Genomic DNA, 17,039 nt, shown 5'->3' with positions numbered 1-17,039 from the left:
TAAATGTTTTATAAGTAAACAGGGGGGAGGTGGGTATGGATTCTTTAATAAAAGTTAGCATTAGGAAGTTATACGTTCTACTATGCACATAAAAATGATCAGAATGTTACCTCGTTTTACACAGAGCTCTAAACAATGGTTTATGTGGAATGTCATAAGGTGCAAATTTCAAGTATTTACATCTTTCTCATGTCTTGCTCAAGCAACAGCAACTTAAGTAAAATAAACATTTCAAAAAGTTACTTTTCCTTTAATTTACTATTTATTCATGACAGCATTCAACACGTAGACGTAAACCAAAATGTGTTCAAAATATACACAAACGTTATGAACACATGTACAAGTTTGATTTATTTTTACAGGCATATTTGTGCGTTAGGTAGAACACATTGCTACGTAACTCCAGTGTTCCTCCAGAAGAACAATAGTAGTTCAACAAAGTAACAAGTATACATAAAGAACACTTATGAAGCTTCAGACGCTAGGATAAATCCTTTAGAAAGCTACAACACAAAATACATTCAAACTGATGGCTATACAGCTTTGACACTTTGGCTAAAACCAAAAACATATTAGTGCTGGATTTGCAGTTCCCAAATAGCCTTTGCCAACTTGAAGCCTTGGGTCGTGGGTCTGAACAACGTTTGTTCTATACAGAAAGATAGTCGTCATAAACACATTGGTATTGCATTCATGATATTTGGGTGTTTAGTGTTCTATAATTTGGAAACTAACCACACTGTTAGGGTACTTGATTATGTATTGAGATCAAAACAGCATAGATGTCAAATTAAGGCATTCAGCACCTGCAGCCCCTTAAGGGCCAGTGGAGAAATGCTTTTCCGAAAATAATAATTGTAGTTCAATTATAGCCAATCTTTCAAATCAAATAATCAAAACATCATCGTTCACCCCAATCTTAACTCTGAATAGCAAAGCAGTCCACTGATTTGTAGCTAAATGGACTAGGCTATCACTATAAAGCAGAATTGTTATAAATTAAAAAGGTGTGGAATTCATGCCAGGACCAAAGACAGTTTCTTGACTGCCTTGAGGTTTGCATCTTGCCAAGCTGCAGCATGACTACACCACCTCCTCATGGGCAAGTACCCTCATAAAGTAATAAAGGCGCTGATAATTTAAGTTAAATCCATCTAGTTTAAGAAAATCAAAATAATTAATACAAGAATATATTTTGCCATTAACAGAGAAACACATCTAACAATTCAAGAAAGATCATTAAAATGCCCCTAGGCAGACACACTGCTGTCCTCCCACAACCCCACCCCCTGGCTCCTACAAAAAAATAAATATAAAAATAAACCTTCAACCCAATTTTAATATACATCATTGCTTACCTATGACATGGGAAGCTTTCCTAGCAACTGGTAATACTACAAGTGGTGGGTTTCAAAGAGTGCTAAGCCTCACAAAAAAATAAGAAGTCATTTCGACAGGGACGGGTAAGTTTCCAGAATCTATTTTAGAACTTCAGGTGCAAAGGTGTCAATGTTGTTTTAGTTATTCCAGTTCATTTTTATCATATCGAATGGAAAAAAATGTAATGCTGTCAACATCCAATCCCATTTTTGTCTGTTGTGAAAGTCTAAGTATATATCTGAGAAATTGGAAACTTGCGGATTTCATAAAAGCAATGCACAGATGGTAAGTAAATAAATTGCCCAACACACACGTAAAAATGGAATTGCCAGTACCATAGAGCAGTAGGACTGTAGACAAGTCTTTCCCATACATGCCAACAGACCAGATTCAGACAGGTGACTATTTGCTTAGCCAAAAATTACATTAATTTACCTATCTCCCACCGAAAATTGACTCGGATTCAATACGAGCTAATGGAGAAAGTAACGTCCCCCTCTTCTTCTTTTTTCCCCAAACCTTCACACTTTCCTCTAGTAAAATGTTGGCATATTAGCTTTCGTGTTATAAGAAAGTATTCAGAGGAAGCTGTGTTTTTTTCACGTCACCCATTTGCTCACTAGTCAGCTGTGAACAATGTTTAAAAGACCAACAAAGGTGATGCCAGTGCAAGTTACAACATGGTTCTGTACGCATAGGGTTAGAACGCACATTGCTGCATCTGCAGTGGGAGTAATAGCACAATGGAAATGGAAGTTAGAAATGAGACTGCTTTACAAAAAAAAAAAAAAAACGCCATACATGTGTTTGGCAACTGTTTTCAGTGGACTATTTGGTCCATGCAAGCACATTATTTTTTGGTATTCCAATTTATTTTATTTACTGAGAATCTCAACTAACACCAATCTGAACATCAATTCTTCTGTACTATTTTTTTTATTTGCCCTAGGAAAAGTATAAGAGCTTCAAGTACTGATTAAAATGGGAAAAAGACCAGACGTAATATTAGTTTGTAAGCAATCTTAAATACAATGCTCACAGTCACACAATGCCCATATTTACATGGAAGTCACAAACAAATGGAAAAGACTACTTCTTAAGTCCCAAGGTGCACTGTTTGGATACAAGTTCGACAGGACTGGGAACAATATTTTATTTGTTGAAAAGTAAATTCATCATACTTTCCAAAAGCTGCCTGTCAGATGTATATAGGACTGTATTATTAAACCAGTAAACATATTTGATTAATATAATATAGTACAGAGGATATTACAGGACATCAGAACATTTCTGTTTTTTTGCACAACATGAAATGCAGAAGCCTCAACAAGACACAATGTTAATTTGCTTAGTCCGAGATAATAAAACTGTGGAGACATTTGCTCCCTGTTGCTTAATTTCGAAAAACACGTTCAAATACAGGGCGGCAGCAATAGTTTCAGTCTGTAGTTAAACTCAGACCATTCTCCAATATCAAATACATTCAAACGTAATACATGTAGCTAAGGCGATAGGACTGTACATTTTCAAATAACACTCACAAAAGCAATCCTACTTTCAGGCAAAAGGGAATAAAATGGCACCAAACATATTATCCTATTTACCACCAGCTTTCTCTTGTAGACATAAATGCAGAGCACTGCGACATTAACATGTGGAAATATTAATTTCAGGGGCAGTCTTTTGTAGAAAGCTTTTCAAAAGGAAGCAATGAGCAAAGAAAAATAGTACCTGCAAGATTTCTAAACTAAAGCTAAAAGCGGAATAGCTCACCGGCCAAGATTATTATTACAATGTTACCAAGACGCTTATAGTAATCTACACAGTCGCGTAAGCATGAGACTGTTATAAATTCACATGATACCAACAAAGTTAAGAACAGGGTAACTGTAAATCTTTTGTAGTCCGCCAGGTTACATCGTTCTATAGCAAAGAAGAGGGTGGTGGGGAAGCGGGAAAGAAGTTTCAGAGGTGCCAGAGAGCCGAGCCTTCAGGAAACCAATGGAATTATATTAAAGTGGTTTGGGACAAAACTATATTAACAGAAGTTTTTTCACTGGCCTGTGATCTCTGTTAAACTAAACTTGTTAAGCCCGAGCCCCCGTTAAACTCAACTAGGCCTTAACGAGCCTGGTATAGTTCCATACACTGCAACAACAGATAAATAAAAGTTATGTTGTAGAGTCAGATTCTACCATTCCTTAATAACTGAATGTATTACTGTAGGTCAAAATTAAAAAGATTATACATTTTAATTTGGTATTCAATGTACCAATCTAAAGATCCAAGTTACAACTCGTAACAAATTTTCTCACACACACACTTTTTTTTTTGTTTTAAAGATCACGGTATACAAAAATGTTTCATTACCTGCTGAAACACCAAAATCAAGGCACAATAGCTTGATAAATGGCATGGGAGCGATAGTAGAAAACGTATATATGTGCCACAAAGGACATGCACAACGTTAAAGTGTGATGAGAAGACAGAACGCAGGATTGTCACCAAAATATAAAGATAAAGAACCAAACTTCGGTCACTGAACACAGATTATCTATTGAGAAGGACTTCTTAAATTCATGGGCAAGAACCGCAAACTGGTTTAGCACAAGAATGTTCTCGCTGCTACCTGGTGGGCTAATCAGAGGCCATAGCCACTTAGAAATGCTGATACAAACCTGAGTGGTGTTCTCCAAGCTGCTTAAGCTTCAGGAATAAGGCACTCCCACCAACTTCAGTAAACCATTAGAATAACAAAAGACATCTGATTTTTGGCAGTTTCCAACTGTGCACTAAACTCTTCTGTGTCTCTAAAGTTTCACTGCACGAATTCACATTAAACATATTACCGTTCTTTAAATTTGTCACTACAATTCTGCTCCCAAAGATGCAAGATAAAATAAGGAGCATTATTCCTTCAGCTAATCGTAGCATCTTTTTTGCACTACAGGTATCTGGCAGTCTACAAAATGGCTGACATGTTTTTAGTGTCTGCCTACAGACTGTTGACAAGCAGAGTCCCATACCACCGATCCATAGCATATTGCAAATTTGTACATTGCTTAAAGGACTACATAATGTCGCAGGTAAAGCATCCTTATTTTTGGCTCACAACTTAGATGCATGGGTTTATGGCACAACCTTGTGTCTCCTGTAAGTATAACATACAAGCAAAACATGTTGGCATTGCTAATAATGGTCTACTAGCAATACACCACTGTGATGCACCAAGCAAATGTTAAGGTACATTTCAAACCTGTAGTGGGTTAAAAGAGTACATAGTTTTCATAGATTAAGATACCATTGCGTCATTTATCACACATCTGTTCATAGACCGGTCAATCCCAATAGGTGCACATAATATATTACTTAAACAGATAAATTACATTTTCAAAACGCACCAAACTCTAATTTAAAGAAAGGAAGCTTAAATACGAAGTAGGCGAAAGAATCCAGGATGTGCTTCAACGCATACAAGTTGTTGAATTCACAAAGCCAAATAGAAGGTGCAATGTCTCAGATGTTAAAGCTTTCTCCACAGCCACACGTGCCCTTGATGTTTGGATTGTTGAAAACAAACTCCTGTGAAAGTTTATCTTCTACATAGTCCATTTCTGTTCCCAGTAGTGACAGCTGAGCCTTCTTTTCAATGAGTACTGTAACTCCTGGATAGGGACAAATGGATACTAGTTAAAACAGTAGCCAAAAGAACAATTTCAAATAAATGTAGGCCAACAACCTAATATAAAAGGCAAATACATTTAAATGCAATCATACATTATTGATGCTGTTCAATCTTTGATAATTAATATAAAAATGATACAAGTGTTGCAAGATTGATTAACCACATGGCTGCTAGGCGTTTTCCCGTCCTGCGCTAAAAAAACATAAATCCCATAAATCATGACGAGCTGGCCTTGTCATCCGCGCACGGCAGGTAAGCGCCATGACGAGCCCAGCTCGTCATTAGCTTCGAAGGGGTTAAACCTATGGACCATATTACTCTATTGTAACATTGCTTTTCTGTAATAAGCATCTTTACAAAACTTGATTTTGTAGTAGATTTAGTTAGATTAAATCTGTATTGTATCAGTTAAAACTTTACATGCTTCTTAAATCAAATGCATTTAAATGCAAGCATACATTGATAGTAGAATTATAATATTGAATGACTAGAAACAAGTTCTGATAAAATTACAGGCACATACATCGCTGCAGCACTCGTCATCATTATACATATACCCTTGGGTCAAGGTCGCACTATATAAAACTCCATTAAAAAACACCAAATCTATTATCTACTGCAATATCAGGCCCTGGTGGTGGCCAAAGGATACATTGCTGCCAGATGGAACAAGCATTTACAATGCAATAGGTCTCGCAGCATTAAAGTTTGAGTTATTGGCATTGTGTATGACAATGCGTTGCATAAATGTTTTTAGCAAACTTTGAATTGGTGAGCAGTGAGAGTGTTTGCATGAGTATGCTGTTGCTCACAGCTGTTATTATTCACACAGCTCTGATGATGCACCTCAGCCACGGGCTCACAGCTGTTATTATTCACACAGCTCTGATGACGCACCTCACGCACGGGGCTGACGCAGTTATTATTCACACAGCTCTGATGATGCACCTCAGCCACGGGCTCACAGCTGTTATTATTCACACAGCTCTGATGATGCACCTCAGCATGGGGCTGACGCAGTTATAATTCACACAGCTCTGATCATGCACCTCAGCACGGGGCTGACGCAGTTATTATTCAGACAGCTCTGATGATGCACCTCAGGCACGGGCTCACAGCTGTTATTATTCACACAGCTCTGATGATGCACCTCAGCACGGGACTGCCGGCAGTTATTATTCACACAGCTCTGATGATGCACCTCAGGCACGAGGCTGACACAGTTAATATTCACACAGGTCATACGTCCCCGACTTCACCTGCACCACACAGACTGGACGCTCAGATGGGACGAAAAGAAAAAAAAAGCCTGCCTCTTTATCAGCGCCGCGCGCCCCTCTGCAGACTTCCCCTGCATTCCACGAGGCGCGGAATAGTCAGTCAACATGCCCAGAAGTATAACTGGAAACGTGCTTTGTGCAACTTTCCAATTGTACTTCTAGAAACAGTTAATTGCAGAAAGTAGTAAAATTGCATCCGCATGTAGATGTAAATATATGGTGTAGTGCAGATTTCTATATTTTTTGTGAATCAGACCCAAGGTTTTCCACCAGCATTGAGTGGCGACTAACACTTACAGCTGTCTCTCACAAACAGAAAAGCCTGTCACTTAATTTGCTTTTGAAAGGAACATACAGTGCAACAGAAAATCCTTACCCCGTACTGAATGATAACCAATAATCTGTGACATGACACTGCATTACTCAGGAGTAATTAAGGCCTTTGAAGAGTGCTATTGTGTCATTGTAAAGCGCTTAAACCAACGTGTTTTACTACCTCTGAGTTTTTTTATAGGTTAAAAGCATATTACTATATACTCTATTGATACAATGGTTATTTTCATTTACAAAAAAAGTATTTTTTAATATAATGCTTCACTGTAAATCAATGGTCCTATTAATCAACTCAGACTATACGTTTTCTTTTTATCTCAGAAGGATGAAATACTGAGATTTTCTTGCAGGTTTTAAAACCAGTGTCTAGGAAGTTACACATACATCACTGCAGAGGAAACTCTACTCATATCCATCAACATGCGTCTGAATGTAAATGTGTAAATGTAGGTGTACTTATATAGCGCAACCTGTCACCCAAAGGGCATCCTGGCGCTTGCTTAGGGAACCCGTCCTGGTATTCCCCTGTGAGAGGACCCGGCAGGGTGTCCACAGGGTGAAAGCCAGGCATCCTGCCGCGAGGGGCCGTTGTGGAGATTAAGCAAGCTATTGCCCAGAGTTGCAGAGTGAGACCCCGTGAGTCGAGTAGGCACCGGAGCGAGAATTGTCGAGGCCGTGGAATTTTTGAGCCCGAGACCCGCTGAGGCGGGGAATCGAACCCTGGTCCACGGTCGATCCCAGCATCCGGGTCTGCCGCCTCTAACCACTGAGCCACACTTCTCCACGAAGTGCCATGTGAAACAAGGAGAATGATCCATAGAACATTAGTAATTTAATCTATGTAACATTCTTTTTTGTCTTTTGGTTTAATTTAGGTTTCTGAAAGTGCCACCACTTAAAAACAGGTGTACAGCTGGAAAACAATAAAATCAAATCCATAACTACGTGTAGGCTATTAGGGAACGCTCCTATGTTTCTGTTCTTGGGGAAGGTTAAAATGTCCTAGTAGTTGTCAGCGACAAACACCTGAAGGATGTGGCCGACTGGTCAGAGTTGCCGACTTTGGAACAGGAGAACTAGGTTCGAGCCTCGGCTCAACATACTGTAATTCTGGGCAAATCACTAAATCTCCCTTGGTCTGCCAAATAACGAATGTATCCGTACATAACGTAACTGGCGCTAATGCAAACAGCTCCAATACCTTCGGGTCAATTTCGCGCTATATAAAAACTGGCCAAAAAAATAAAAAGATAGAGATGAGGCAGAGAGCTGGGTCCACATGCTCACGTGAAGAATTCAAAGACAAATCCGTCGCTCCCTATTAACACTGGGTGCCAAATCCGCGCTGTCCCTCCTTCCTATTCAAAATAGCAGGCGGCAGTACACTCTTGCCTGTCCAACCCTTGACAGAAAGTCACTGGTTCTGTCCTCGACAAACAGAGCTCCAGCTCTCCAACGTGAACAAAACCCTTTCATAAACTTAGGCTGGCTGAATAGGACAATGGCACGTGCTGACAGTACAGCCTATCAGCTCTTCGGGACTATGATGCGCTAATAATTGCCTGAATGTCTTCAACTTTACACATTAGCAGTACCGCCCCCTCCCAGATAATCCTTAGAATGCGTTAAGCCGTGAGATTGGATGTTAAGCGTCCACGGTTTCATTTTTGGACACGGTCATCCAGAAACTCCTTAAAACAACCACAACGTTCTGTAACTGCTCACAGAAGTTCGCAATTTTCATTTTCATAGTAATACCAACATTTGTGGTCGCATAACAAACAATATGTATTGCAATAGGGTATCTTCAATAATACGTCCCCGACTTCACCTGCACCACACAGTCTCGACGCTCAGACGGGACGAAAAGAAAATTTGCAACAGTGGTTGTAATTTTAGGTGTCTGAAATGAAGGGTACTCACCACAAGCTCCCAGGGATTCCAGCAACTATAGCAATAGTCCTCAACGACCTGGAGAAAGAAGTGAGCGAACCCGAAACCTTCCGTGGGGCGGGACTTTCGTCTTCGGAAGCCCGCGCCACGGAGTGCCTGAGAGTGGGGCTCCCATGCCCGTGGGAGAGCCCCGTGGAGGCTGCAGAAGTCCAGAATGGCGGTAAGTGGGGCTTAGTTGTAGGGGGTGCGCTTGTGTGTGTGTGTGCGGCGGCGGGGTCTCTGTATGTGTGTGTGCGTAGGTGCGCTGGTGTGTGTGTGCGCGGTGGCAGGGGAGTCTCTGTATGTGCGCTCGTGTGTGTGTCTCTGTGTGTGCGCATTCGTGCAGGGGGAGGTGCGGCTGTGTGTGTGTTGGAGCTTTCCAGGAGACAGGATATGGCCACAGCGTGCGTGTTCGCGCGCTGCCCGCACCAATCGCCGATTTTGGGATGCACGTGGCCAGCTCCTGTCTCCTGAAAAGCTGTGACGCTGACAAAAGGTCTCTGGCGAGACCGCGCTTTCGTGCGGTTAACGCCACGAGACCTAAAAATTGCCCCCCCACCCCACACAATAGACCAATGGAGGAGGGGCGTGGACTTGTGTGCCACGCAGGAACACCGATGTACCAGGCTCAGGGATGTACAAAGAAATACAAACAAGTGTCAGGGCAAATGGCTGGGGCTGCTGGGCTAAAAGGGGAGGGGGGCTAAGGAGGGTTCCGGCCATGTGCCAGCAACAGGCTGCATATAAGTGTAACAATGCGTTGTATACCGGCAGGTGGAGGGGCAGTTGAAGGGTGGTTTGTGTTATTCATCCGCAATTTTGGAACAAATGTGGCCATGTCTTTACAATGTCTGTGAAAAACGTATACAATTTGATATATATATATATATATATATATATATATATACACACAATTTGAAATATAGATATATATTTTTTTTATTTATAAATCGGAAGCAAAAGGAACAAATGATAGGATAAGGTTTGTGCATTTAATTGCTGACAACGCTTGTGTTTTGGACACCACGCTAGGAGCGGCATAGTTAGCGATAGCAGCGCGACTTTTTAAAATATTTCCCTGTTGTGTTTTACCGTTTTTTAAAATTAGGAATAGCGCACACTTGCACTATAATCGTTTCTCACCGCTGTTTCCGCGGGTCTTTAGGCAGCTTTACTTGATCGCCGCCATTTTGGGGGTAGGTAGGGACTTGCTACTGGCGCCATTTTGGTGAGCGCTTTAGTGCTTTTCCCTGCAGGCGCGTCCCATACTTAAGACGAGTATTTTTGGGCAGCTCTGTCTTGGATAAGGTTTGTGCATTTAATTGCTGACAACGCTTGTGTTTTGAACACCACGCTAGGAGCGGCATAGCTAGCGATAGCAGCGCGACTTTTTAAAATATTTCCCTGTTTTGTCATAATATTTAATTTTGTTATTTTACCCTGTTTTTAAAAATTAGGAATAGCGCACACTTGCACTATAATCGTTTATCTCACCGCTGTTTTTGTGGGTCTTTAGGCAGCTTTACTTGATCGCCGCCATCTTGGGGGTAGGTAGGGATGTGCTACTGGCGCCATTTTGGTGAGCGCTTTAGTGCTTTTCCCTGCAGGCGCGTCCCCTACTTAAACCTGGTATGGAGACGCGCAGGGGGAGCGCCGTCACCGCGCCGGAGTCATGCCAGAGTCCTGCCCGTCTGCGCCTGTCAGCGCTCAGGAAGTGCCAGGGGCCAGGAACTCTGATACTATTGACAGAGTTAGGTTTTCGAGTGCTGAGCTCTTAAATATCCGGTCTTTGATTCCCCAATGTTCCTTGGGTTCGGTGGATCCGTTATGTGGACCTATCCACTGTACATGTGGTAACTTCTCCTTTGACGCCTCGGTTCCCATTTCTGCTTTAAATGGACTTCCGGGGGACACACCCAGCCTCTTAGTACAGGGGGCCCCGTGTGATCTTAGAGTTTGGAGTCTCAATGTCAGATCTTTTGTGAAACATCATTCTGATATCTATGATCTTATCTCTGAGGGGGTCCCGGACATTTTCTTCTTGACCGAAACGTGGTTACAGGATGAGGGGGCAGCTTTAGAAAACCTTGCTATTCCCTCGGACTATTCCATCTACACTTATAATCGTGCTTCTAGGGGCAGGGGCATAGCCCTTATAGTGAAGTCCTGTTTTCCCTGCATTTGGAAGGCTCTGAAGGTGGATGGATGTGAGTGTGCTCATTTTACCATAACGGTTAACCATCATTTTTCTCTGTCGGGTCTTTTGATCTATCGACCCCCTGGGCCTGATACTGCCTTTAGGAAGGCGTCGCCTGATCTGTTGAGCTCTTTGGCGATAACCTCTGCTAATTTCAGTGTATTCTGAGATCTCAATCTTCATTTTGATCTCTGCCACACTCCTGCTATTAGCAGCTTTCTTGCAGACTTGGAGGCTTTACAATTGAGCCAGCTGGTGAAATACCCGACGCATTAGGGTAGACACATCCTGGACCCGATACTCACCAATCTAACAGGAGTTGAGGTGCTTCGGCCTAGCCCAGTAGCTTGGTCTGATCACTTTCTCGTGAAATGTCATCTTAAGCTTGAGGATCCTATCCTCAAACCTCTCGAGAAAGTGGTGTGGAAACGCTCCTGGAAAAAACTTAAACCTGTAGATTTTCACAGATTACATGTTGAAAATCCTTTGGGTCCCCTTAATGATGTTGTAGCCGGCTATGATGCATTTTGTGATTGGATCACTCGGGCTCTTGACCTTCTGATTCCGTTTACTTGGAGCAAATGTTGCTCCCAGGAGCCCAGCCCCTGGTATGATAGCACCTTGCTGCATTTGAAAAAAGCCTGTAAACAGGCGGAGAGGAGCTGGCGGAAAACCTATGACGCTAGTAGGAAGACTCTGTACATGTCTACAGTTAAAATCTACCATAAAGCCATTTGTAGAGCCCATGCGGCCTACTATGCGCTGGAGTTTAAAACCTCCCCAAATCCCTCTAAATTAATTCTCAAAGTCCTTAAAGAACTAACCGCTAAGAGAGCCCCAGCAGCTGATATTCGCTCGGTGGCACACTGTGAAGATCTTGCGGCTTTCTTCCTTGAAAAAGTTCAGACCATTTACCGCTCCTTTCCTAGCTCAATCCCACGGAGTGAGGCGTTAAGACCTAGCAGCTCGACTGGGGTGGTTCTTTCATCCTTCCCTGAGATGACAGGGGAAGTATTTGACAGCTTGGCTATCAGGGTAAAATCGGGCTCTCCTGCGGATCCTCTCAGACCGGCTCAGCTGAGTGACTTTTCCACTCTCTGTCTGCCACATCTTCGCCATCTTATAAATTCGTCCTTCTTATCAGGTATAGTTCTAGCCAAATGGAAGCAGGCCTACGTCTCCCCAATTCTTAAAAAACCCACACTGGACCCTCTCAAATTAGAAAATTATCGACCTACATCTCTTCTCCCATGGGCAGCAAAAGTTGCTGAAGCCCATGGTAATAACATCTTAACGGAGCATTTGCAGAGGTTGGATATTTTGGATCCATCCCAGAATGGGTTTCGTGCTGGTCACAGCACTGAGACGGCCCTGCTTTCAATGACAGAATACCTGCGGACGGTGTTGGATTCTGGTCAAACTGCGGCACTGGTGCTTTTTGATCTCAGTGCCCGTTTGACACTGTATCCCACCCGATACTGTTGCAACGGTTGGGAGATGCAGGTGTCTCCGGCCTGGCGTTTGATTGGTTCCGATCCTTCTTGGATAATCACTCTTTCAGGGTCGCTATCACGCCTTTTGAATCAAAGCCTTACCCTTTGGAACTAGGAGTGCCTCAGGGCTCTGCTCTGAGTCCCACACTTTTCAATCTTTATGTGCAGCCGCTGGCTGCTGTCGCCAAACTCTGGGGTATGACTGTTGTTTCATATGCGGACGACAAGCAGCTGGGGGTTGCTCTTAGTGGGAACTCTGATCCTGATGCCCTGAGGTTCCGTAATGGTCTCCTAGCTGTGGATGGCTGGATGTCAGCCAACGGTCTCCAGCTCAACGCTAAGAAGACTGAGGTTTTGATTGTTGGTAAGCAGATTAGCCTTTGGGGCGATGACTGGTGGCCCCCTGAGTTAGGTGTTACCCCAATCCCGACTCTAGAGGTTAAAAACTTGGGTGTCTGGCTGGATTTAACCCTTTCCTGGTCATACCAAGAGAGTTGCAGCAACTTGTTTTGGGATCCTACGTGGGCTGAGGCCCGTACAAAAATTTTTTGATGCCCCCACTAGGCAGTTGGTTATTCAGGCAACCATCTTGTCCCGACTGGATTATGCTAGTTCCCTGTTATTAGGGGCTAATCAAGCAGAAATTTCCCGGTTGCAACGTGCACAGAACGCTGCTGCCAGGGCCTTGGTGGGACTACCAAGGTTCTGTTCTGTAAAAGCCACAATTTGTGCACTTCATTGGTTACCGATTAGGCAAAGGGTTGATTTTAAGACCCTATGTCTCTCTTTTAAAATCTTGAAGAGGTCTTCTCCCCAGATCCTTGAGAACCTTCTTATTCCTTACATTCCGTCGCGCTCCCCAAGGTCATTGGGACAAAACTTGGTGGTTATCCCTCGTTTTAAGCTCTGCAGAGGTGGTGGACGATCATTCCGTGTTTTGGCCGCAAAACTTTGGAATTCTCCCCCTTTCCACATTTGTGCTCGCACTGATGTACTTAAGTTTAGGAGGGCGATAAAAACCTTTCTATTTCCCTCTGAATACTAGTTTTCGCTCTGCTGCTTCTTTCTGCTGCTCTGAGTAGTGTTGTGTTGCCTCCGCCTATCCGAAGCGCCGGGACGCCCCTTCGCTGGGGCAGCTGCGCGCTATAGAAGTGTGCGTAACATAACATAACATAACATAGACAGAATGCTGAACTATCAAACATTCTTTCCCAGTCACAAGGAACTGGGTTTAATCCTTTCTTTTACTCACCACAAAAAATCCTTTCTATAGAGAATGCATCCATGAGATAAAGAAATGAATGTGAAGCAATTCTTTATACCTCTGAGATGCAAAATGCCCCCTCATGCATTACAGAGCAAGCAAGCAAGCACCTCATTTGAGGCACAATGCTACAAACCACTCCAGAAGCAAGAGGTGAGATTTTTTTTCCACTGGGTGGAGCCAAAGCACACTCAATGTATGCTTTAAAGTATTGGGAACAATCCGTACTTGGGGCAGCTAAGGAGTCAAGCCAGAGCAAGAAAAAAAGTAAAAAAAAATCTGTTTCAGGGGTTTAATATCCTGTGTAAATAAAAACATTAAAAAGCTGAGGTAGAGGAGAATTTGCTGGCCTACATACCACTACTAACAGTAAGACTTGAAAATCACACGACAGTAACACTAAATATCAGTGCTGAAGAAGCATTTGCAGATGGCAGCAGTCCCAGACTAATGCCATAAGAATCCCCCTGAATGGGGGTGAGGGGGTAAAGTTAAGCACAAGGCATGGAAAGGAAAGGAGTAATGGTGGTCTCTGATGTAGCGGCATTCTTGGATCAGGAAGCCGTCTGCCAGCGAGACTGGGGCAGGTTGTGGTGTGGCAAAAACACTGGCAAAGGACACGGAGCACAGGGATGTTGAATTCCTATTGTAAGCTCGGACTGCACTACAGACCGTGGTTCCAGTATAAAAATGTTCAGATGTTTTCAAAGTTTAGCAATATGAGGCTATGTATAATGCTCCCAGAATGCTCTGATTATATGCAAATATTTGCAGAAGCTTGAAAGCAAGATTGATTATTCTTTCATTTCAAAATTAAACGTTCACCAAAAATGCAAGTAGTACCATTTCTTTGCAGCATCATTTTGTAAAATTTGTCGATGTATACTAGTATTTTCGTAATGGAAAAATCAGTGTAACCAGTTTCAATAAGAAACACAAATGAACAAGCATTGGCAAAGCAGTAGGTCTCAAATGTGTGGTCAGCCTTTTGATTTGGTCAATGAGTCTTGTTTTGGCATGGTTTTTGTAAAAAACTTTTTGGTTATAACAAACATTGGCAAAAGTAAAAGGTTTTTGGACACAAAAAGCACACATTGCCACAGTAGTTCCTGGCACTGAAAAAAACTACTTTGTGTGCGGATATGCTCTTTTGAAAGTGCAGAATGCGGTCACTCTTAGTGAAGCCAGCCGATAGACAGAAGTTTAATCGACACAAAAGATCATGGTTAACGCTAGACCTAATTAGGATGCCATTTTATTATAGAAAATCTCAAAAATGCACCCATGGTATGTGTCCTTGCATTAAGTGCAGAGATTGACTTTCATGATTTCACAAGAATTTACAGAAGTAGGCCTAGAAAATATTTGTGAACTGTATTTTAGCATGCGCAAATATGCATGTGTACTTTTGCTCTTGCGAAAATCTGTTTGCAAGTTCACTTTCCCTCCAACCACTTTTCTCAACCCTTGAAGATGTTTTACGTCTTCCAATGTCAGGTATACATTTCCAACCTTTCTCAGATTAAGGAGTTGGTGAAAACCCTTAAAACATGCAAGTTAGTAGGTTTGCACTGACTCAAAAGGGCATTCCAACCATGGAACTTCAGCCCCAGTAAGTAGATCTGTGGAAATGTGGCAACATAAGAGAATTGCTAGTATCCAAACTCTACTATATTATATAGTTTTAAATGCTGAACTCTCCACCTTTATCGCGGACAGTCAGGTTTTAGATCATAGCCAGTTCGGTTTCAGAGCTAATCATAGCAGGGAAAAGACGTTGATAAAAACAACGGAAGAGATTCGGTCTTCTCTAAATGGCGGTGGGTCAGCAGTTCTTATACTGCTAGACTTATCCGCAGCATTTGATACAGTAGATCAAACTCTTCTTGTCCAGCGACTAAAAACAATAGGGATAGGAGGAGAAGCCATCTCCATACTGACGTCATTCCTATCAGAAAGAACTCAAACAGTCCAGATAGGTAAATTTAAATTGGCACCTTTTACTGTGCCTTGCGGAGTCCCCCAGGGCTAGTCCTATGCTCTTTAACATTTATGTGGCTGAATTGGCACCATTGATTAGAAGTTTTAATTTGATTCCTATCTCATACGCTGATGATACCTAGTTGGTAATCTCGGCAGTGGATAAGGATATCAATCACTCTCAAAAACTTCACGACTGTATGATCAAATTGAGTGATTGGATGGGCAATCATTGCCTGAAACTGAATTCTAGTAAAACGGAAGTGATCATGTTTGGTAATCTCTTTCTGCCTTGGTCCCCAGAGTGGTGGCCAGACAATCTTGGCCCCCCTCCCACACTGGTAACCAAAGCCAAGTATCTAAAGTGGTGTCTTCCGCGTATTTTATGATTAAAAATTAAGAAAAATACTCCCTTTTATTCCAATAAAAACCAGAAAGACGGCCGTGACCTCTCTGGTTTAATCGAAACTTGATTATTGCAATAGCCTTTACATCAATATCCAATCCACTATTCTCAAAGCTGCAAGTGGTACGAAATGCAGCGGCAAGACTTGTACTAGATATTCCCAAATATCAATCGGTTAGATCAGGTATTCGTGACATGCACTGGCTGCCATTTGGTCAGTGGGTAAAATTCAAGGTGATTCACAAAGAAGGCGCAGAATTTCTATGTGATCTTTCCAGAAGGTACTCACCTAACAGACCTCTACGATCAGCCAACACCAATTTGATGCAAACTGTCAGGATCAAAAAAATGAATTGGGGTGGGAGTAGTTTCAGCTACAATACCACAAAAGAATGGAATTCCCTTCCATTATATCTTAGGAAGATTTGCTCTCTCCTCGAATTCAGAAAGCAACTAAAGACATGGCTCTTTTAGTAATAGTTGTCTGCAATTACAGTTTGGAGAACAGGAAGTGCCAAGACAGCCAAGGGTATACGCTGCGCTATACAAATTATAATAATATAACATAACATATGAGCCATGGCATATTGAGAGAGGCTATATCACAACTCTATATAATGAGACTGCTGTCAAAATCTGTTGATTCATGAAGCAATCTGCCTCATGGACAAGGAGATTTGTTATTAAATTCCACACCCCTGGAGCAGCTGCGCGCATTTAACAGCAAAGAGGCTGCTGGACCCTTGACACCCACCATACAAAAAACGATGCACCAGATGGCACTAGATCCAAACTAATTGGGACAATGAAGGCCTGAGTTCGGTTTTATACAGTTTGTGAAGACTGACTACATGTTGAAATCAAAAGGGTTTTTTAGGTCGAGCTTAGCGTCAGCGCGCATTCGCTGCTCGGAGAGGCATGCTATATTCCGTACAAGTAGTTTGGTCACGCCCACCACTTCTAATTGATTCCTTCCTGTGTCTTTCCAACTGATTTACTTGTGTGGTAAATGGTGCCATTTGTTCCTCCTTTGGATGTGTTTGTCACGCCCATGGCGACAGATCCTCTTAGATGGGTCATTTCGCTTGT

General features: G+C 42.3%; 1 protein-coding gene across 1 annotated transcript in view; it reads right to left on the bottom strand.

Moving 5' to 3' along the window:
* Window positions 1–243: 243 nt before the first annotated feature.
* Window positions 244–17,039, bottom strand: part of ISCA1 (iron-sulfur cluster assembly 1) — a 96,179-nt gene continuing 79,383 nt past the window's right edge. Inside the window, exon 4 of the mRNA XM_086961200.1 lies at window positions 244–5,045. Within this exon, the coding sequence (XP_086817326.1) occupies window positions 4,897–5,045 (149 nt within the window). The 3' untranslated portion in view covers window positions 244–4,896. The remainder of the gene's footprint in view (window positions 5,046–17,039) is intronic.

The sequence above is a fragment of the Lissotriton vulgaris genome, chromosome 3_1 (genome assembly GCF_964263255.1).
Source record: "Lissotriton vulgaris chromosome 3_1, aLisVul1.2, whole genome shotgun sequence".
Classification (NCBI taxonomy): Eukaryota; Metazoa; Chordata; class Amphibia; order Caudata; family Salamandridae; genus Lissotriton; species Lissotriton vulgaris.
The sequence above is the reverse complement of the archived record's forward strand: the minus strand, read 5'-3'. Positions and strand labels throughout refer to the sequence as shown.